This window comes from Psammomys obesus, unplaced genomic scaffold (assembly GCF_907164565.1).
Source record: "Psammomys obesus unplaced genomic scaffold, mPsaObe1.curated_primary_1811, whole genome shotgun sequence".
Lineage (NCBI taxonomy): Eukaryota > Metazoa > Chordata > Mammalia > Rodentia > Muridae > Psammomys > Psammomys obesus.
Window position 1 is genome coordinate 4,495,705 of NW_026596256.1, and position 22,648 is coordinate 4,518,352.

At 37.9% G+C, this 22,648-nt stretch overlaps 1 protein-coding gene across 6 annotated transcripts in view; it reads left to right on the top strand.

Annotated features, from left to right (window-relative positions):
* The window catches only part of Postn (periostin), a 30,503-nt gene extending 8,307 nt beyond the window's left edge, over nucleotides 1–22,196 (top strand). Inside the window, exons 6-23 of one of the 6 annotated variants that reach the window (XM_055596903.1) lie at nucleotides 677–823; nucleotides 1,399–1,540; nucleotides 2,786–2,998; nucleotides 3,541–3,675; nucleotides 4,470–4,618; nucleotides 5,800–5,936; nucleotides 7,135–7,265; nucleotides 7,715–7,845; nucleotides 7,936–8,038; nucleotides 8,142–8,209; nucleotides 8,518–8,563; nucleotides 11,213–11,293; nucleotides 14,185–14,274; nucleotides 15,086–15,175; nucleotides 15,778–15,855; nucleotides 16,312–16,395; nucleotides 20,000–20,041; nucleotides 21,206–22,196. In XM_055596903.1, the coding sequence (XP_055452878.1) occupies nucleotides 677–823; nucleotides 1,399–1,540; nucleotides 2,786–2,998; nucleotides 3,541–3,675; nucleotides 4,470–4,618; nucleotides 5,800–5,936; nucleotides 7,135–7,265; nucleotides 7,715–7,845; nucleotides 7,936–8,038; nucleotides 8,142–8,209; nucleotides 8,518–8,563; nucleotides 11,213–11,293; nucleotides 14,185–14,274; nucleotides 15,086–15,175; nucleotides 15,778–15,855; nucleotides 16,312–16,395; nucleotides 20,000–20,041; nucleotides 21,206–21,243 (1,905 nt within the window). In that variant the 3' untranslated portion in view covers nucleotides 21,244–22,196. The remainder of the gene's footprint in view (nucleotides 1–676; nucleotides 824–1,398; nucleotides 1,541–2,785; nucleotides 2,999–3,540; nucleotides 3,676–4,469; nucleotides 4,619–5,799; nucleotides 5,937–7,134; nucleotides 7,266–7,714; nucleotides 7,846–7,935; nucleotides 8,039–8,141; nucleotides 8,210–8,517; nucleotides 8,564–11,212; nucleotides 11,294–14,184; nucleotides 14,275–15,085; nucleotides 15,176–15,777; nucleotides 15,856–16,311; nucleotides 16,396–19,999; nucleotides 20,042–21,205) is intronic. The other 5 variants (XM_055596905.1, XM_055596904.1, XM_055596906.1 and 2 more) reach the window with 5 other exon arrangements.
* Nucleotides 22,197–22,648: the final 452 nt, after the last annotated feature.

The window sequence follows — 22,648 nt, forward strand, 5'->3', positions numbered from 1 at the left end:
AAGAACGTGGCCATGTAACATTTCAAGCCAGCTGAGTCCTCCTAAAGACTGAATGATTGGCAGTTAGAGCCAATGAGTATTAAGCTATTTCTTAGAGATGGTGAAAAGTACACCCAAGAGGGAGATGATTGCCCTCTCAGTTACTCTCTGGACACTGTCTGGTTGAGGTTCTTGAGGTTTTATATTAGCTAGACTATGGCAAGTTGCCAGTGGGGCCTCAGGGTTTTTTTCAACATTAAAATTTCCCAAGTGGGGAAAAATTCCAGTGGTGAGGCAATGTAACTTATTGTTCAGTAGACCTCATGAAAATTTTGCAATGGTGATTCTTATTCCTCTACTAGAATTCATTTCAGAGCTAATTAGAATTCTTTACGCAATTCTTTGACCTACATCAGAAATAACTATTATAACAACTATTTATATTAAAGAATAGAAATAAAGTCGATAACCCAGGTGAAGGAAATGATTTGTCTTGTATCTCCAGAAATGTTTTTGATTAATTGGGGTTCTAAACAGTTCTGCTTCCTCTTTGACAACATTTCAGCATTGATCCCCAGCTCAGGCTCTCAGCATGCAGGCTCCTTACCTCCTTACCAATACTAAGGGAAATATGGAAATCACTGTTGTCTTAGCAGTCTATGGGTAGGTGTAATTTTTTTATTCCAAATGATTGTAGGTTGTCACTGTGAACTGTGCTCGGGTCATCCACGGGAACCAGATTGCCACAAATGGTGTTGTCCATGTCATTGACCGTGTCCTGACACAAATTGGTACCTCCATCCAAGACTTCATTGAAGCGGAAGATGAGCTTTCATCATTCAGAGTAAGAACTAGGGCAGATTCTACTGAGTCACTGAAAACTTTTCTTCCCTGACAAGATCTGTAGACTACAAAAAAAAAAAAAAAAAAAAAAAGAAAGAAAGAAAGAAAGAAAGAAAGAAAGAAAGAAAGAAAGAAAGAAAGAAAGAAAGAAAGATAAAAGCACTATTCAACAAATCTGGCGAACTACAACAATATATCCATCAAATAGCCATTTCCACTTCACAAAGGAAATACCATCCCATATAAAGTAATAATACATGTTTGAACATGATTGATAAAGGATTATCATGTATGTGACTTCAGAATGCTTGGGGTCTTTAAAACATGTCGATTCAGTGACATTTTGGATTTTACTACAGTCAGATAAGCACTGGCAGACTTTCCATTCTAACCTACAGCTTGAGGGATATTTGGAAAGTCTTAGTTGGTTGGCCCCAAAAGTAGTATTTTAGCAATTTGAGAGGAGCAAATGTCCCTGGTGATGCTCTGAACGTCCTCCTGACACCCTAAGCCAAGTGTGTGACAGGTATCCTCAGGATTTGCCATGCCATCCCCTGAAAGTCATCTGTGTTTCAGGCGGCTGCCATCACCTCTGACCTTTTGGAGTCCCTTGGAAGAGATGGTCACTTCACACTCTTTGCTCCCACCAATGAAGCTTTTGAGAAACTCCCACGAGGAGTCCTAGAAAGGATCATGGGAGACAAAGTGGCTTCCGAAGGTAGGACATATCCTCCTGTCCTCGAATTCTCCCAGAGACCTAGGATGAAGGCAGTGAAAAAAGACTAGGCATTGCCAATCCTGGCAGCTGTGATAGGAAAGACCCAATGCGGTAGGCAATGTGAGGTGCTCTAGAAAACATCATTTAAAAGATTAAAAGAACAGGCAAGTACAGTTCTTAGTTAAAAACAGCTCTGAGGTGTTTGCAGGCACTTGTGTTGTTCCCAAGCAAATAAGTTACAGACATTATGAAAGGTTAACAAGAGGCTCGAGGGGAAAGGACTGCTCAGCAGTTAAGAGGGCTGGCCGCTCCTACAGAGGACCCGCAATCGATTCCCAGCACACCACAGGATTCCAGGGAATAGGATTCCTTCTTCTGGCTTCTTTGGCACCAGGCATGCATGTAGTGGCTGAACACACCTGCAGGCAAAGTAAATACATCTTCTTCAAATTGAAAGGAAAAATTAATCAAGTATGGAAGAGTAATTTTAGGTCTGATTTTAATATGGATTGCATATTATACAATACTTCAAACAATAAATTTACGCTATAAGTTATAACTGAACTGAGAAAGTTAGATGGTTCTCTTTGGCCACTACATATTGATTCACAAGTTTATTTGGGTCCTTTACAGCTCCCTTCCAACAGCCAAATGGTCTTTGCCTTGTGCTAACAAATTTTATATACTCAGTCTCCAAACATGTTTATCTAGAGTAAGCTGACAAACTTTGAGGGTGTGAGTCTCAATATAACATGGAGGGTCAGACAAATCCCACAGATGTTCCTCATGAAACTGTCTGCATTTTCTAGAAGTTGTCTGGAGGAAATAGCTTACCTTGCCCTCAGGTTCTAGAACGATATTACAAATCATGAACAGTCTTTTGGAAGCGGTTAATGCAGTGTTCTGTCTGTGTGTTTTAGAACAGTCACAGCTAACAAATAATTCATAAACTGTGTAAAACACTTTTTCTCTTTTCATTCTTTTTTGTCTTCCTGGTGCTGCACAAATAATTTGGAAAGCTCATATTCTCTTTCCTTTCTTTCTACCAAGCTAAGCTGTTTCTAGAAGCACTGATTTAAAACACACGCTTTCTATAACATGTACAGTTAAGATTTTTAATATCTCAGTGCTTACAGCTGTGTCATATTTCCTTGGTGAATTTAGTTCCACAATGAAATGCATATGGTCAAATGTTATTTCCCTTGACCTGAAGTTTGATTTTTTTTCCTCTACTTATTTCCCCAGCTCTCATGAAGTACCACATCCTAAACACTCTCCAGTGCTCTGAGGCCATCACAGGAGGAGCTGTGTTTGAGACCATGGAAGGCAACACAATTGAGATCGGGTGTGAAGGGGACAGCATCTCCATTAATGGAATCAAGATGGTGAACAAGAAAGACATTGTGACTAAGAATGGTGTCATCCACCTGATTGATGAAGTCCTCATTCCCGATTCAGGTGAGCAGGGCCCCATCCACTATTCCACTTATCCTGGAAGTGTTTGGAGATCAAGTCCATAAAGGAAGAGCTACTGAATAGTCTAAAGAAGCCCAAACCCCAACTGGCTGTGTGCTCACTGAGAGCTGACTCTAGAGCCTGTGCAGCCATGGGCAGCCCTTGCGGGGCCTCGGTCCAGCATCTAATATTTGTAAAAGGTTTTTACACTGCTAGTGTGTTTCTTGGCAACAACAAGATAGAGACGGATGAAAAACTTTAGTGAAAAAAAAAAAGTTTGTCACTCACAGTGTAGAAAGGCTGAAAGGCAGCTGAAAGAAAACTACACTAGGAAGATAGAAAAATTTCCTCGATGATTATTTGTACTAATCAGGCCCTTCACATGCAAAGTAGAACCTTCATACTAAGGAAGGGCGGGATGTTTTCCTAGACTGACAAGTAAATAGCTTACAGAAATAGAAAAGAACCAGGCGTTGATTTATGAACCCGGGATGGGGACCATAACAATGACGACATTGTTGAGATGGCGATGGTTTATCTTACAGCCAAACAAGTTATTGAGCTGGCTGGAAAGCAGCAGACCACTTTCACAGACCTGGTAGCCCAGTTAGGCTTGGCATCATCTCTGAAGCCTGATGGGGAGTACACCTTGTTGGCACCTGTGAACAATGCATTTTCTGGTACGTGCTGGCTCCTGTTCCCACTCTCTTGATCCCTTCTTCCTTCGAGGTGATTATTCTCAATAAGAAATAATAGATAGCCACGCCCAGTGGCCCACACCTGTAATCCCAGCACTCCGGGAGGTGGAGGCAGGCGGATCTCTGAGAGTTCGAGGCCACCTTGGCCTACAAAGCCAGTCCAGGATAACCAAGGCTATGCAGAGAAACTCTGTCTCAAAAAACAAACAAACAAATAAACAAAAACCAACAACAAAAACGTATTTCACAGAGAAATATATAAATTATGAGAAAAAGTTTAGTGACCAAAAATCAAAATTTTTTAATGTTTTCTAAGTACTAAGTTGCAATATATAAAATTTTTAATTAGAGAAATTAGAATTTCTAGAAATGCAGTATCTTTCTCAGGACAATAATGTACATGTTCTGGCACTATGTCACATTTGGATTCTGTGTGCTTTGATCCTTGACCAGTAATAAGCATGAACTTACAAATGACTCATCAATAGTCACCCATGTGACTATGGAACCTAATTATCAAATTTTGCCAATGACCATCATGAAAGTAAACCATCCCTATGTGGATGATGCTATTGTTTGCCCAACAAGAACTTCATAGACATAGCCTGTGGTGATAGGTCAGCTTGTACTTGCAGATAGCCTTGCTGGCCTTGGGCATTTAACTCCTTTATGATGTGAGCGAGGGGTGCATGAAAAGCATTAGAGATTTCCATGTTTCTTCTCCTGCCGTGTTATCCACACACGATAATGTTCCTCTCTAATGAATGTATTCACAGATGACACTCTAAGCATGGACCAGCGCCTTCTTAAGCTAATTCTGCAAAACCACATATTGAAAGTAAAAGTCGGCCTCAGCGACCTCTACAACGGACAGATCCTGGAGACCATCGGAGGCAAACAACTCCGCGTCTTTGTGTATCGGACGGTAGGTGAAAAAGACCCGGATGTAACATGCATCTACACTGGCCTGAATGTCACATAGCACAAGTGGTCCAAGAATTGCCATAGCGAATGTTCCCCAGACTTTTGTAAGTGTGACTGTAAAAATTTAATGTTCATATAATCAGAGATGAGTGCAGTTTAGAAGAAAGGTGCTTGGGAGAATGTGCTGTGAAGGGCAGATAACTAGCATTTGTTCCAGTTAACAAGTGACTATTAATTCCAGAAGATTCCCCATAACCTAAGTGTTTGCCTTGTAGACTACTTTGTAGTTTCCAGGACAGATTTTGTGTTGAGTCAAACATGTGGGAGGGGGGAAGGGGCTTCTGGGGTATCTCTCCCCTCCCCTTCACTCAGTAACGGAATTTCTTCTGAGTGATTTTCAAGGTGAATTTGTAAAAGCCCGAACAGATTTCTGGATCCTATGAAATGAATCTGAAGTGTTACTTCCTGCAGGAAATGTCCTAGAAACACTGGCAATCAGAATTACAGTACAGCCGAAAAGACTTTGTAGGGAGGGAGGCGTTGCCTAGAGGTAGACGGAGTGTCACGTGGGAGCCCTTTACTAAGGCTGCCCGATGGCAAGACACACATTTCAAATACCTCGGGAAATTAGCCTACCCTTCAATTATGCACGCACATATATTAAATTGCGCATGTACACACACTGAGTTATACATATGAATGCAGTAACTTATGCGTGTACCCACATTAAATGATATCTCTGCATTTATTAAATCATACATGTGCATATATGAAATAAAACATGCATCTCCATGTATTTTAAAACTGAATGGAATTAAGGATTAGGCATATAACTGATGGGGTCTGACAGTCAAGAAAATGTGCTAGATGTGAAGCTTACATGAATCACTGAATTCTGAAATATTTATAGCTAATATTAACAGAAAGAGTAGCTAAACATGGAACAGGTTGAGAGAAAAAAATAAAACAGCGTTAGACTGCAGTCTGCTGACAGGATGTTCAGGCCTGGCCCAAGGTGGCTTGACTAGTGGCAGGACTGACGGGAAGTGCACGGTCACGTGTACAAGACGTTACGCACAGGACAGAAGCTGCTTTCTCTGGCCTCTTCAGTCGGGTGACCTCTTGGAAGGGCTCATATCAAGCTCACAAAAGGGCATCGCGGGCATTTCCTTCCACCGCTAGGCTATCTGCATTGAAAACTCCTGCATGGTGAGAGGAAGCAAGCAGGGCAGGAATGGTGCCATTCACATATTCCGCGAGATCATCCAACCCGCCGAGAAATCCCTGCATGAAAAACTGAGGCAAGATAAACGCTTTAGGTAAGTCTAGCACCTGCGCTTGCACCAAAGGATGAGCCCTGGCGCTGCCCGCGAAGCAGCCAGTGTACGGTGTTGCTAACCCCAGGGATATGTCAACAACACAACCCCGACCCAAGGCTCAGGGACCATCATGGAGGAAAGACTGTAAGAGGCAAAGGATGGTTGCTGTGGGGCAGTCCCTCCTATATACCACAGGCGACCGCACTCACAACAGCATGGTCACCTAATTAAGACCTTCACCATAACAATACCACGTGAGGGACATTTCACCAGACAGCGTTCCCGGATTGGGAATTACAGGCAAGTACAGCCAATGAGAGAGGAAGAATCCACCTTCTCCAGTGAGGAGCCCTCTAACAGGTTACATTAACCCCATGCCAGCCCCAGACACACGTTCATATCAGCAACACTAAACGGACGCATCAGGCTTTGTTTATATGTTCGTGTGTGTGTGTGTGTGTGTGTGTGTGTGTGTGTGTGTGTGTGTAGAAAGTGATTACAGAACAGGAGGTCATGAATTTGAAGAGCGAGTGGGTGTGCCAACACAGCAGGAGTTAGAAGGGGGAGATGGAGGTGTGAAAATGATGTAAATACAGTACTCGTGAATGAAATGCTAAAATAAATTGAAAAAATTAAATTGAAAAAATGTACGCAAATATTTTTAAATTAATACATGTTTTCAGTGCTATTTGGTCTGTTCCTAGGGTAACATAATATAATGAAAAAAATGAAAAAAAAAATGGTGAAAAAAAATCCAAAAATGAAAAAAATCCAAGTGAAATGAAAAAATGAAAATGAAAAAAAAATCCAAAAGTGAAAAATGAAAAAAAAAATGGTGGAAAAAATCCAATAGTCTCATTTACTCCTTGAATTTTTTTCTCATAATTGTTTCTTTAAAAGTGATCCAATAAAAAATAGTCTTTAATAAAATATCAAATGAAACAAAAGTTTAGTTTTGTGTCACATAAAATGTCACTGTGGTACTTTTATAAGAAAAAGGGAGGTGGAGAAATTTATAAATGATATATTTCAATCATTTTCCCATTATCAAGTTTTCTTAAGAGAGAGATATTGCATTTAAATGAAAATGTGTGAGGAGATTTCTCACTGTTTCTATAATACAGGGATCACACCTTGCTCTGTATCTGGTTAAGGGAATATAAATCTCTTAAATTAAATGCATATTCTCTGTGCTTAGCATCTTCCTCAGCCTCCTCGAAGCTGCAGATTTGAAAGACCTCTTGACACAGCCTGGGGATTGGACCTTGTTTGCACCAACCAATGATGCCTTCAAGGGAATGACTAATGAAGAAAGGGAGATTCTGATTGGTGGGTGATGGGGAATGGCGGCTATTTACCCGTCAAATTAAGAATCAATAGACCTTTAGCTTTCCTGGCCAGATTTCAGAAAAGAAAAGAAAAGTTCCCTGTAGTTTCCTTAACAACCTTTGGTTTCCTCTATCCTATTTGGGATGTGAGAAGAGCCATTCATTAATGTTTATTCATAAACTGCTTACTGTCATATTAAAATATTGAAAGCACACAATTGCACAGTACAAAAGGGAACTGTCATGATTTCAAGACTAATTGGCATAGTTTGAGCTGATTAAAATGAATACTGTTTTGATAAAGCATTGGCATCTGTGAGAAAATGTTGGCATTGTAGAAAAAACAGAACAGGAAAAAACTGAGACAATGAAATGTTTTATTCCTTAGTTCTTGTATCAAAATGTCAGAAAAGTAACATATTATTAAATCATCATCTGTCTGTTCTGCAGGAGATAAAAATGCTCTCCAAAACATCATTCTTTATCACCTGACCCCCGGGGTTTATATCGGAAAGGGCTTTGAACCTGGAGTCACTAACATCCTGAAGACCACACAGGGAAGCAAAATCTATCTGAAAGGAGTAAGTTACCAGAAGGAATTTATAAAGCTCTTACAACCATTACATGGTCTTCATGTAGTTTCTCCTTACCATCACCCTTTATTTTGAAAGGTTAATGAGACACTTCTGGTGAATGAGTTGAAGTCCAAAGAATCTGACATCATGACCACAAATGGTGTCATTCATGTCGTGGATAAGCTCCTCTATCCAGCAGGTCTGTAAAGACTGAATCATTGATGGGCTAAGACTGCACAGCATGACATTAGTTTTTAATCACCCACTTTCTTACCATGTCCGTTGAATATTTGTATTCACAGACATTCCAGTTGGAAATGATCAGCTCTTGGAAATACTGAACAAACTGATAAAATACATCCAAATCAAGGTATAGAATGCTAATGGATTTTATTTCTAGTATGTTGAGCAGATGTTGTAGGGTTGATATAAAAGACTAGAAATTATTAATATAACATTACTACAATGTAGAAAATGTAAAAAACACAGCATATGCATATACTTAACAGTGGATTATTTTATAATCTTAAAATTTAGTAAAAACCTGGTCATTTTTATGGCACCTGACCTAACTTCAGGTCCATTGAGTCACCTTAGATGTTTTTAGTTTAGCTGGAATTACAGTGTTCTTGAAGTGGAATACAGGTTGTGTTACTAAACATAAACATTTATTTTCAGTTTGTTCGTGGCAGCACCTTCAAAGAAATCCCCATGACTGTCTATAGTAAGTATATGAACAGTTTTAGCTGCAAACAGAGATGATATGCAAATGCAAATCCTTCTCTTTGTGTATACAAAGGCTGCTGATAATCTGGTATTTAGAATTCCAAATCCTCTGAAACTCATTGTCTTTCAAGCGCTGCTCGAGATCTGGAAGAAGCCTCACAGGCTCAGTCACACCCTCCAAGCCCATTGAACCACTTCTCTTCTAATTGGAAACAAAAGTGACACTTTATTGGAGAGTAAAAACACACACCGTAATGGGGGAAGGTAAATTGAAAAGGTCTGTCAGGGGACAAATTACATTCTGAGCTATCTGAAAATGGTAAGGAGTGGGCACAAGGAGAGAGCATTGTCACTCATCCTACCCTCGGCCTGAGCTACGCATGGGAAGATGAGCAGAATAGCCCCAATTCTTACGAGATGCTGGTTCAAAATTTACCACGCCCAAAAACTGGGCATAAGAACCCCAAATCTGCTAAGTGATTGTTTTAACCCCCTACACTACCAGATTATCAAGATGAAAGTTCAACTATTTAACGATGAAAGGACTTTTCACTCTTATCATAAATGCTGCTGTCAATCAGCAAATAGCTTCTCCATTATGGTTTTTCTTTCCTAACACCCCTCCCCCATTCCATTTCTTTCATTGTCGCCTTTAAATCTCAAGTTCTTCTCATTTTGTTTTGGCTCTCCCACAAAAACAGTCAAATATGCTAAACATTACTTTACTTGCCTACTAGAAAATTATTCTCCTTTATATCGTGAACATTCAGCTATCTGGTTGTGAACATTTTCCTTAAAATTAATGGGAGACATGAGAAGGAGAAGAGCCAAGGAGCAAAACAAAATGTCCTCTTCCCCACCTGCTCTAACTGCTGCAATCCCAGGGCCAGGCCCCCAGTGTGCCTTAGAGTCCACTGTAGTCACAGAGATGGGGCATTCTCTAAATTCCAGCCATGGAAAAACATATCTCAACACACAGAAAAGAGTCCTCCTGGCCTCTTTTCAGCAGACACATGACTCCATCTTCCTCCACTATGCCACGAAGCCTTAACAAAAATATTTAACTTTTCTGCTTTATCCACATCAGTTCTGCTATTGACTGTACATGGCAACACAGTATTTTGCTTATAATGAGCCAAAATACTATTATAGTATTGCCTGAATTATGTTTGCAGAATTATGCAAATCTAGTAACTTGCCAGCCCACTCAGAGGCCTTAAGCAGCTCTGCAGTCTATACTGCATCTCTGTACTGGCTGTTTCGAACACAGGTGCAGGCCAATTAAAGCAAAGATTCCATTTTCAAAATCATGTGTCAACTTGTCTCTAATATTTCGTCTGTTTTGTTGGTGCTTATTTTTCTTGCCTCTCCCAAAAATATCATACATTTTAAATTTTTATTAGGGAGCACACTTTGATATAAGTTGTCAAACAGAAAATATTTTACATAGAGGACAAAAGTCACGAAATCTTTAGAGCTGTCCAAATGACTTAAGCCTTCACAAAAGCAAAAGTGCCAATCAAGACCCTAATGTTCAAATTCCTCAGCAGGTGAAACCTTAAAAGTTATTAGTTAATTATTCCACCTGAACAATAGCAACAGATGTCTCTGTACGCTCCAGGGAAAGAGTCCTCTTTGGCAGAACCACTGGTGGGATCAAGAACTGAAAACACAGATCTGATACCGTTTAGAGCTTTATAATTTGAGTTTTCAAGGGATAACATATTGTTGAAAAGTAGTTCCCATAAAGGTCTAGCACACGCCAATTCAAAGGGTCGACACAGCTTAGAATGTAAGAGCGGGCCCGAGACTGGCAGGGACCCACACTGTGCTTCAGATTCTTTGTGTCACACTTGTAATTGAAATTGACGCATTTTCCACTGGGATCACCTTTTAAGACTTCTACTTAGGAAGGATGAGGCCTGTAGATCTGAGGACCTGGCTCCTACAGTAAAAAAAAAAAAAAAAAAAAAAAAAAAAGGCACAACCAAAACCCATGATAAACTCACTTGGGAGGTGACATACATTCACCCCAAAACCTTTACATGGAAAGTACTTAAAATAATCACAACAAAGCTGGCAATAAAATGTTGACCACATCATATTTGTTGCAGAACGCTCATGACTTCCTGGCTGAAATTTATTCTCCTCTACAACTGTGAATTATTTTCCATATTTTCTTTTCTATACCAAATGCATGGGAGTATTTCAAGGGTCTTTTTCTTCCCATATCCTTCTTTTAATTGAGAAAGAATCTGAAAATGCAATTTAAGATGTTATGAATTGCATGAAATTAATCATGTTTATTTGTCTTCTGTTGCTACACAGCCAGTACTCTCAAGAAGCACAAAGGGAAGTCAGTACTTTAATGACGTGGTTCAAAGTGGTAGATTTCTATCTAGGCAGGGTGCATCATTTAGTTAGAGGTCCCTTCCCACCCTTCCCCGCTGAAACATAGCCAAGTCACTGGCCTGCAGGATCCAGCATCTGGACATGAGAAGACATTAATGTGCTGTGACTATTTCCTGTGACTGCCTGAACCTAGTGCCTTAGCTGATAAGTTAACCATACAAAGACCAAAAAGGACAACTTCATTTGAGTTGTTTCTAGCTAAACTTCGTTCATGCTCCACTTTCTATGTTTTCAGCAACTAAAATTATAACCAAACTCGTGGAACCAAAAATTAAAGTCATTCAAGGCAGTCTTCAGCCTATTATCAAAACTGAAGGTAAAAACCAAAATTCTCCATGGTTCCTTTCATTCTGGAAAAATGCCATGTAATCAACTCATCTCTCTGAATATACCTACATTCTTTTTTAAACTAACATGCTAAATATTTCTTTACAAATGGCATGCTTGGGTAATTGCAAATAGTGGAGAGTAATATTTTTTTTAGCAAAGTAGAAGATGCATCCCCTAATATTTTCAGTACATTTGCTTGTATTTATTTTAATTTAATTGAGGTTGTGTTAACACTAGTACCCAGATAATCACTTGACAAATTAATCTTGAAAAGTTCTGTTGTAGTTTTCTTCAAAAAATACATTCTTTCTGTGGTTTTATTTTTACACATACTCCTACCACTGTCATTCTCTTTTATGCCATTGAAAGAAAATTGTTTAAAAAATGCAGGCATTTTTTTTCCAGTGAGCAATCATGATATTCTTTAAGATGTAGGTTGCTAAAACAGAAAAGGAAATAGCGTTGTTTAGTGCATCAAACCTTAGAGCCTACATTTCGGCTCAGAACATAATCTATATATAAATATATTAAATACATACCTCATATTTCAAATATCACTTTTCTTTCTCTAATACGGCTATTTTAACTGATGTCAACCTCTTGGATATTACCTTGATTTCCTGCATTTTTATTACCTCTAAGGTTAAACTTAAGCAACAGTGTCTACATTAATGCTTGTTGCAGTAATAATTCACCACAAAGAATACACCTGCTGTCCTCTTTTTTCCATGGGAAAGATGCAAACAGTCTTTCAAAAGAGGAACAGATTATGCCTTTAACTGAATCTTAGGGAAAATATTGTTCTAATCACTCTTGGATTTGAGTTTGTTTGGAATTTTGTTTCATTCTATGGCATGAGATACATGAGTCTCTTCCATCTAGGCAACCCTACCTTAAACTCATTGAAAACACAAGGTTGATTCTCTGACTGGCTAGCTATGGACATCATTCTTTCTTGAGCCTATAGCTGAGTTATTCTTTAAAATCTGTGCTTAGCTTTTTTTAAAAATTATTTCTATCATTTCATTTTTTTTATTTGTGGATGAAGAAAATTGGGATTTTAAGTAGAAGTTAAATTTAAAGTGTTTTAGGTGACTATATACATCTGTCTATCTATGTATCTATGTGTCTATCTATCTATCTATCTATCTATCTATTTATCATGTCAGTGAAAAATGACAAGCGATTTTGGGCAAAAACATTGGATTTTTTTAAAAACCATAGTCAATAAAATTTGCTGTAAATGATATGCAGCTTCCAAACCTAAAGTCATTCACATGTGCCCTGTTCCCGTTTCCAAAGGCTTTTCTCCTTCCACACTTCTTCATTCAACTCTTCTATCCTCCCAGTCTTTGTCAACAGGTTCTGTATGCCACTTGTCAGTTGGGAGTAACCTTGAGGGTCAGTCTACCTGGGTTCTTCCTCAGAATAATCTTTAGGGAGGTGGGGTCAGCTCATCTACAAATATTCTTCTATGTAGGACAGAAAAGTGATACTTTTGTGTAAAATAACAACCCATCCTGGCAAACATCCACAGCTTCCATTCGCTACTTTCATTCCTTTCTCAGGATATGAACTTTGTAAATTCATTGATGGTTTTGAGTTCTTACTAAATGAATCAGAGTCCAAGACATAATTTTACAATGTTTCTGTCGAAAAGATACTAAACCAAAATTCAAAATTAAGAATAAGTCAGCTAAAATTTAACTGTGCTGGATGTTTTCCAAGTTATCATATATATGCGTATATGTATATATGTGTATATATGAAATATATACATTTTATACATATATAAAATGTTTGGTAAAATTCCTTCTTTTGTAATATTTAATAATAAAAGGTGTTTCCAGAGTTTCAATTTAGCTTTGATAAAGAAAAAACCAATACCTTAAGCATAGTGCTAACTCATTTTCTTGCCTTGAGTCATTGGGCATACTTCCTTTTAAAGGTGAGCACGTGTTAAAACCTATCCCTACCCTTTGAGTTAAAAGAACGGTTTTCTGTCTAATATCATTTGTTACATAGTTCTGGGTAATGGTGTTCTTTGATGATTTCTCAACAAACAAATCAATCCTCTCAAAGATAATCAATTACAATGCCATTCAGCTATTGAGAAGTACAAGTTAAATGTACTGAACTGAATAATTCTCACTCCTCTATAAAATATTCCTGATTGACTAATGTAGCAGTAAGCTTTCTAACATTAGAACTGATTTTCTCTGGGAACAAAATTATTTTGCAAGCCCAATGCAACCCACTGTGCCTTTGAAGGGCACTGTTAACTGTTAGTGAGTTGATTCTACTGTTTACATCCTTCCCTTAGTCAAGGTAAGTACTCAAGTCAGTTTTCCTCTAAACCACAGCATCTTCAAGGTAAGTATATTAGATTTCTTAGTGTGCAGCCCTGTGCCCCTCGACAAAAATGTAAGGTCACGAGGGATAAAAAAAAAAAACATTAAATAAAATATTTTAGTACAGACTGGCAGACGATATCCTATGACAAAGTGTGATTTGAACCAGTTGTCACTCAAGAGACACCAGTCTGTAGATGTTGTTTGATTCCCAGAGAAAGCCGCATAAACTACTTTGTGTAATCAGGCCTTACACCTGCTAACGAGGGACGATGGTGTTACAGCTTGCTCATGTGCGGCTGTAAGTGCTAAGGCAGGTGGGTGGAGCTGCAGCATAACAGACCAAATCACTTGTTTTCTTAAATATTGTCTAACCTAAAACCAACAGGAAATGTTTAAAACTGCTTTCCTAAAACCTGAAACAGTGGAGTCTGAATGACGAGAAATGTGGAAATGAGTTTCTTGTTTGGTCAAATGGAAGGGGCTGCTTTAATGCACTAATCTGTCTCCTACAATAATGTCTCAGGACCTGCGATGACAAAGATCCAGATCGAAGGTGAACCTGACTTCAGACTGATTAAAGAAGGTGAAACCGTGACAGAAGTGATCCATGGAGGTACTCCTCCTGCCTTTCCTTATGCCTCAGTAGCATCCCCGTGACACTTTAAAATAGTGTTGATTTAGAATTATTAAACAGCTGATTTTCTCTTGATTTTCACTTCAGGCAAGTTTGAGAGATTGTGTTTACTAGGTATGAGTTCTTGCTAGCTAGTCAGGAATATAGCATAGCTTGTCTTTAAGTGTATTCAATTATAATTTAAGGCTTAAACTCTGGATCACTTTCAATGAATATGCAAGAATGGTAAACATGAAGTATAGCGATTGCAATAGAATCACTATTCTTTGCAGAATCACTAAAAGATGTGTTGTTCCCAGAAGAGAAGGGGGTTGATGACTTTTGTGTAAGACCCTGGTAATAATGGCTGGTGAGATGGTTCAGTGGGGAAAGACGCCTTCTTCCAAGCCTGACTATCTGGGTCAGATCCCTGGGCCCCACAGAGTGAAAGGATCAGGTTGTTTTCTTACCCCCATAGGCACACCATAGCTTACACACCCACACACACCACTAAGCAAAATAAAATTGCTGTGAACCTTTTAGAGACTGCACTAAGAAGCCAGCCCTAAGTTTTCTTGGAAGGTTTTCTTACCAGTGACAGCTCAGCTTGGCAGCTAATTCTCCTGCTCACCTGAGACACAAGGGTTACTCACGCTGGTCGGAATGTATTCATAGTCCGTTCCAACAACAGCTACAATTGACTCCTAAATAAGAGTGTTGTGAGAGACGCATCTTTGGTTAAAATCTCCAGCTCTGGAGGTACAAACGCTGAAAGAGGGTAAGTTACACGTGGTACTCTTTCTGTCTTCAGAGCCTGTCATTAAAAAGTACACCAAAATCATAGATGGGGTTCCCGTTGAAATAACTGAAAAACAGACCCGGGAAGAGCGAATCATCACAGGTAACATTTAATTCCATACGTGAACTGTACTCACACTACGGACACTATAGTTATACTAACCCTAATATATGTGCACACAAACCTAGTCACGATAACTATTAAATCTATTCCATTTCCTGTTTTTGTTTTTGAAAAAAAAAAAAAAAAGATAGTGTTCTAAATGTCTTACTCTAAGACTTTTTCATAGATAGGTCAATAAACATGTATCTTTTCTTCTGTGTATACATGCATGCTTCATTCTGCCTTTAGTTTACAGCCTGTTTCTGAGTTACTGACTACTAAGAGCGACTTCCTCTGGGGTTCTATTCATGTTAAAATCTGCACATCTACATAGCAAAGTGTACACGACTCTGTCTAAAACTGTAAACTTTGTAAGAGACTCACATCTATGAATTAAGCTAAAATCCTAAATGCAGTAATATGTATTTTATTTAAACATGCCCACTAATACAGTCTGTGCCTCAGATTTCACATCAGCCTCTCTGGGGGCACAGCTGAGGCCATTCCTGTCATAGCGCCCATGGTTGCACTTACTCTAGGGAGCTTAGTGGTTGCAGCACAGACCACGTGGCCCACTCAGCCTAAAACCCCTTTTCCTTAAGGTCCTGAGATAAAATACACCAGGATTTCCACGGGAGGTGGAGAAACAGGAGAGACCTTGGAGAAATTTTTGCAAAAAGGTCAGTATGCCTAGAAAAGCAAGAGTGTGGCCATAAGCCACTTGTCCCATGTCTAAAGTCGGCTTGACGGCCTAGAGCATGCTGTTCATGCCACCTTGCTCCAGTGTTTATATTCCACACCAACATAAGCATTGGCCAAAAACAGGGACAACGCCAAAAGTGGTAGCCGTACGAATTATTTGCTGGGATACTGATGGTAGCTGGATGGATTGTTTGCTGGGCTACTGATGATAGGTGGACAGAGTTTTTGCTAGTAGACTGTTGGTAGCCACTGTCGGGATTGTCGGTATACTGAATAACAGCTGATGAAAACACTGTACCAGACACCAAGACGAAAAACTTAGATGGAGCTGAGAAGTCTCTGGAATTCTCTACTGAACAAGTAGCAGTGTGTATTGTGTCAAATTCCTTTCTATCATGTGAACCAATTTCTGCTGTGAACATGTATCCTCTCAGAGGTCTCCAAGGTCACAAAGTTCATTGAAGGTGGCGATGGTCACTTATTTGAAGATGAGGATATTAAAAGACTTCTTCAGGGAGGTTAGTAAAACGCTGACAACTAACCCCCTTAACAGGAGGTGGAGGAGTGCTTCAGCTTTTTAAAGACTGGGCAAGTAGCTTTTCCTTTAATTAGATTAAAAAGACAGCATGGTCGGCTGTCTTCGCCAAATTGACTGGTGTGTATAAGCAATTAGTCCACAAAGTCATTACTGGTTAAACAGTCTTTAAAAAGTTTTATGATATAAAATTGGGGAACAATGAATACTTTTTTTTTTGCCTTGACACAGAAAATTGAGCAGATATTTTGACTATGTGAAAGAGTAACGATTTTGCTAACTAGCAGATGAGCCTAAATTTGAAAAAGCTTTTCATGTTTCTAAAAACGTATTCATTGTCCCCATAGCAAAGGCAGGCATGTTCGTGGGTTTGTAGGTGCATAGTTAAGCATAAAAACATGCTTTTAGCAACTTGCATTTCCAAAACTACGTTCTTACAAGTGAATATGCATTCTTTCTTACTGTTTGAGTGATAATCTATACTCAGGATTAGAAATTCTTTAGTATATAAAAATCCATCTTTGAAGTATGGAATGGACTCTGTCTGTGGCATTAAACTGACTTATTTTCAAAGAAAAAAAAGGATTCAAAATATACAGACTTTCAGTGATAGTTATTCGAACAAATAGGAAATGTTTTAAAAATCATTTGTATCATTGACAGCTAAATAAATGTATTTTGATTCTAACAACAAAACATCAGACTAAAAATTATCCAGAGTACAAATAAATAAATATCTATAGCAAATGTGTTCTTTGCAGTATATTATGGATCGAGAAAGTCAACTGAAATCTGATGTTTATCTAAAATATAGTTCACATGGCTTTCTGCTTATAATTTTAAAAGTTGTATAACTATGTCTATGAATAGTTATACAAAGAATATATATATGTATATATATACACACAAGGAAAATATAGCTCCTTTTAAGATCTTACATATTTCTGGAAGCCATTTTTGCTTAGTTTAATATAGATACCATCTCTTATATCATGCTTCTGGATTTGGTGAAATGATTGTTTTATCCAAACAAGAATGTTTTTTTGAAGTATATATTCACATATATCTGAAAAAATAGAAGACTTCCTTTCAGACTACAGGGGACCTATGGCATATCCCAAGCCATAATGAAACTAATGATTCCTTGACAATGCAGTAAAGAGCTCCCTAGGTAACTCTCTACTATAAAAACATGTAAGACCTTAAAGGAAGAGCGAACACATTGTGGCATTTAAATTGAATTCTTTGTTTTTCTTTTTTAACCCTGCCATAGTCTTCAGCTTTGTGGAATGGCGATGCTTTCTAGAAAATTAATTAGAACCTGTTCCTATTTTTATTGTTTCATTTCTGTAGGTTTAAACTGTGGGTAAGTATGTGACACTTAAATATTAAAGAATCGATTCCTCCTCCCGAAATATATGTACTACATGTCAAGGAAATGGTGTTTTCTCTTTAATTAATGGAGTCATTTCTATTTCTGTTTTTCTCAGTTCCCTTTACTTCTCTGGGATGTGAACTGTCCATAGATCTAGGGAACTGGTTTCAAGGTCGCCACTTTAGAAGGCTTAGCAAAATATTGTTAGGGATTTTTCTTTTCTTAGTAAGGAGGGTGTAGGCCTGAAGAGGTGACTCTGAGGTTAAGAACACTTGCTGCCCTCTCAAAGTACTAGGATTTGCCTCTCAGCACCCACCTAGAAGCCTTCAGCTGCCCGTGACTCCAGCTCCAGGGGCTCTGGTACCCTTTTCTGGATGTCCACTGGCGCTGCACACACTTGATGTCTATAACTTACATGCATGCACGTACACAGGAATAAATGAGTGTTTTGAAAGACTCACAGTGTGCAATCTAGTTATTACTATCTGGGATTTAACTAGAAAAGTTAGCTCTCTTTCTCTAGTTCTCTAAACCTCAAGCTCCCCCTGAGTAACAAACATTTCCCTGACTTCAGGTATCTGTATATTCTCCCACACCCACCTATGAAATCATATTCTAAAGCTCTTTCATTTTGAGATATCCCAGAGCCCAGAGAGCAAACCCAGGCTCTGAATTTAATTGTAATTTCATTCTGAGATGTTTCTGAGCTTCGTTTCTAATTTGGATGCTGTCATAGAGAATAATAATAATTAGCAAAACGTCATTGTCAGACACTACCAAATTTATGTGAGGACATTTAAATGCAGTCATCCTTTTGAAAGAATCTAGAAGATTCTTCTTAACTTGCTATCAATTTTGCAATTAAATAGAATTTAATAAGCTCACTATAAACCACGCCCTTATTCAATATTTAAAGTTACATCCATCTCATTGTGATATGTTATAAACCATTATTCTATCATCAAATAAGCCTGCAGTTAAACAAAATGTCTATTTGATATGTTATAACTTGGACTTTTTAATTAAAGTACATTTCCCTCTTCTTATCCAATCTCTAAAGGGTTTCCATGGTTTCATGTTTAACTATAGTGATAACATGATATGGTTACATGCCTTATGGAGAATCAAGATGTTGGAAGTGTGCTAAGACTGGAACAATGCTCAGAAGTTCTTTAAAATGTAGTTTACTTTCTCATTTGCTTACTGTTGTACATTACACTATGCTTAGGCTTTTAATTTCAAAAAATGAAAAATTATCAATTGTCTTTGTTGTTTAGTATTGATGATATATAAAAAAACTAAAGTTTTAAAGAAAAAAAATTAAGACAATCAGAAAAATGAAACAACCACAGGAACCAATCAGCCTTTAATGCCAGATACCCTCAGAGTGAATATAATATGTAACCTTAGGCTTACTAGCTTGTCACATCAGTAGTTATATTAAAAGAATTAGATAATTAGTTTTCAGCTACAAAAATACATATCATGTGAACACTTGCAACTCTTCTATATGAAGAATGTTGGGACTGGAGAGATGGCTCAGTAGTTAAGAGCAATGACTGCTGTGTTTGAGTCTGTGCACCTACATGGAAGCTCACAACTGTCTATAACTCTACATCAATGGGTTCTATATCTTCTGCTGTGCTCCTCAGACACTAGGCATACATGTGGTACTCAAACATACATGCAGGTAAAACACTCCTACACAGAAAGTAAAGAAAATTTAAAGAAAAAAGGGAAAAGTTTTATTATTTATACCTAGTTAATTTGTCAATGATTTTATAGGAGGGACAGTGGAATTGGGGGGAGTGGACCTTGGCACATTTCTAAATTGTTAATTGGCTTATAGTGAGAATTTTACAGAGGCACAGGCAACATGTGTCATGTGTAAAATTCCTCTTGGAAGGTAGTGTCACAGTTTACCAAAATGTCAGCTGTATGAAAACCATTTATTACATGAAAACATGGAATGGAGTAAGAGACTCCAAAGGACACAATAAAACACTGTATTTTGTTATACATTCACAACGATGTGTGGGAAGTAGATGGCTTCTCAGGCAGTGTGAAATTCTAAGGGCCAGTACGTTTACTACTCAAACAACTATACATTGAAACAATCATTATTTACACTTCATACTTCTGTGCTTGGCAATGGCCTCCTGATTCTTCCTGAAATTCCAAAGCGTTTCTAACTACCAATCTCTAATTTTAGACACACCTGCAAAGAAGATACAAGCCAGCAAAAGAGTTCAAGGTAGGCATATCTACTGCACTAATATATGTTTGGCATATTTTGGTAATGTAACTTACAGAGGGGAGGGTTTCATGCAGCTTGTTGAATTTTGGTTTTGGCCAAACAGAAAATTTAGTGAGTTTTGATGTAAAGCTTCTTGTGGTAAGTGTCAGGAAGTAAACTATGTTCTTTACTACTTGACTCAGGTAGAACAAATCTTAAGAATGGAAAATAGACTTGTGTAAATGGTTAAATGTATTGAATTACCGAGTCAGAGAAACATGCTGGGTCTGGAGAGATGGCTCAGCGGTTAAGAACACTGGCTGCCCTTGCAGAAGATGTGGGTTTGGTTTCCAGCACCCACAAGACAGCTCACAACCATCTTAACTCCAGTTCCAGATGTGGAACCCTCTTCTGGCCTCTGTGGGCACTCGCACACATAATACACAGACCAACACTCAGACACATAAAATATAAACAAATAAACATTTTTTAAAAGGACATGCTTTCATATGAGAGCTGAAAACAGGCAGGCCTAAATCCTTGTAAATATTACTTGTGTGAGAGGCTGAAGTTGAGACATAAGTCAATAGTACTCAAATAAGTACTTACATAACTTAATTCTCTATTATATCTACCACATTTACAATGTTATTTTCTCCATTTATGCCTAATTTCTAATATCTTCTCTTAAGTTAGTAAATGGTTCAGTTTATTCAAAAGCAAAGATTTCCTTTATAGGGCTTACACACTTGGAATTGAAGGTTTCTAATTCTTGAGATAATTGCACACTAACATTTAAAAGAACCCATAAGGTTCATAAATATAGTTTATGAAAACCTGACCTTCATCCAACCCAGTATATAGAATGTTGACATTAAGTAGTCAATTACATATGTTTTTAATTAAAAGATTTATCAAGAATTTCTTATAGGCACACAAAGTCATTTCAAATTTCTAGAGATTTAAAATCATCAAATTTTATGTTCCTGTAAACCTTTGATTAAGATATAAAGTCTTTCTCACCATAAAGTGAATATATTATCCAGACAACATGGTCTAAGTAAATCTTGTTACAAGGAGCAATGATTGCCTTTGACAGATACATTTGTGCACAGGCTACCTTGTTCTTACCCATGATTTTGTCCTATTCACATCTAACTACTCTCACTTCCTTCTACTCAGGATCTAGAAGACGATCAAGAGAAGGCCGTCCTCAGTGAAAATCCAAAGACCAGACAACAGAGTTTATATAATCCTAAATCAACAATCTGATTTCAAGGGAAATTGTAAGAGCCACATTGACTTCAGAATCTGAAATGCCAACAAACAGAAACCAGTCTTCAAGCAAGCCTGAACACAGAAAATAATTTCTTTGTTTATGAAAGAAAAACATAGGAAAACAGTAGTTAGCCTCCTGTGGGGTAGGAACTGAAGGAAATGTAGGACCATCCGTGGCTTTTATTATCTCAGTGGGAAAAGTTGTGATTAACTTAGGAATCCACCAGAGATCATTCTCCTGACTGGATCCACAACAGCTCAGTCTCTGCTCAGTGAGCTTTTTCCCTCTTTGAGAAGAGAGAGGCTGAATGTACTCCATGGAAAGACCAAAGCGTACAGTTACCTTTCCATGGGAGGCTAAGGGTTCAAAGGGGGGGAGGTGCTCAGTATACAACCATCACACCAGGTTACAGCCAGTGATGTTACATATTTCTCATGCAGTGTGGGTTTCCTGCTAAATTTTGTTGTTTATACACTTGATTTATACTCTCAAGATGATTGTCGTATGCTTCTTGCAATACACATGTTTTCTCTCAAACATTTCAGTAAAACCATTCTTCAGGTATAAGGAGAATTACTTCAGACTGGGTAATTCAGAAAACTCAAGGCTTAAGTTAAAAGTGAGTTTAGACTTTGGAATAGGACTTCATACCTTTTTTTATTTTTAACAAGTACTCAATAAAGAAAACTGAATAAAATAAGTGTTGCTCAAATTTTTCAAACTATTATGTGACATAAAAGATCATCACATAATAACTAGTCAGAATTATCAATGAGTCTAATATAACCCAAAACTGTTAAGTTATTAAAATCAAGAAAGTTACTTTTCTCAAAAGGCAAAAAGTCAACATTTATAATGTACCATAGGCTGTCATGAAATAAACAAGTCATAGTTCACAAGACATCAATTGATTATTCTTGGGCTCAGTGCAATATGAGTCAAAGATTCCCGTCAATAAGATTTAAAGTCCCTATGCCAGTACCATGCAGCTTTTATTACTATTGCTCTGTAGTACAACTTGAGATCAGGGATGGAGATAACTCCTGTAGATCTTTTATTATACAGGACTGTTTTAGCTATTCTGGATTTTTTGTTTTCTATATGAAGTTGAGAATTGTTTTTTCAAGGTCTACAAAGAATTGTGTTGATATTTGGATGGGGATTGCATTGAATCTGTAGATGCTTTTTGGTAGGTTGGCTATTTTCACTATGTTGATCCTGCTGATCCATGAGCATGGGAGATCTTTTCATCTTCTCATAGCTTCTTCAATTTCTGTCTTCAGAGACTTAAAGTTTTTTTTCATACAAGTTTTTCACTTGCTTGGCTAAGGTTATGTTTTTGTGGC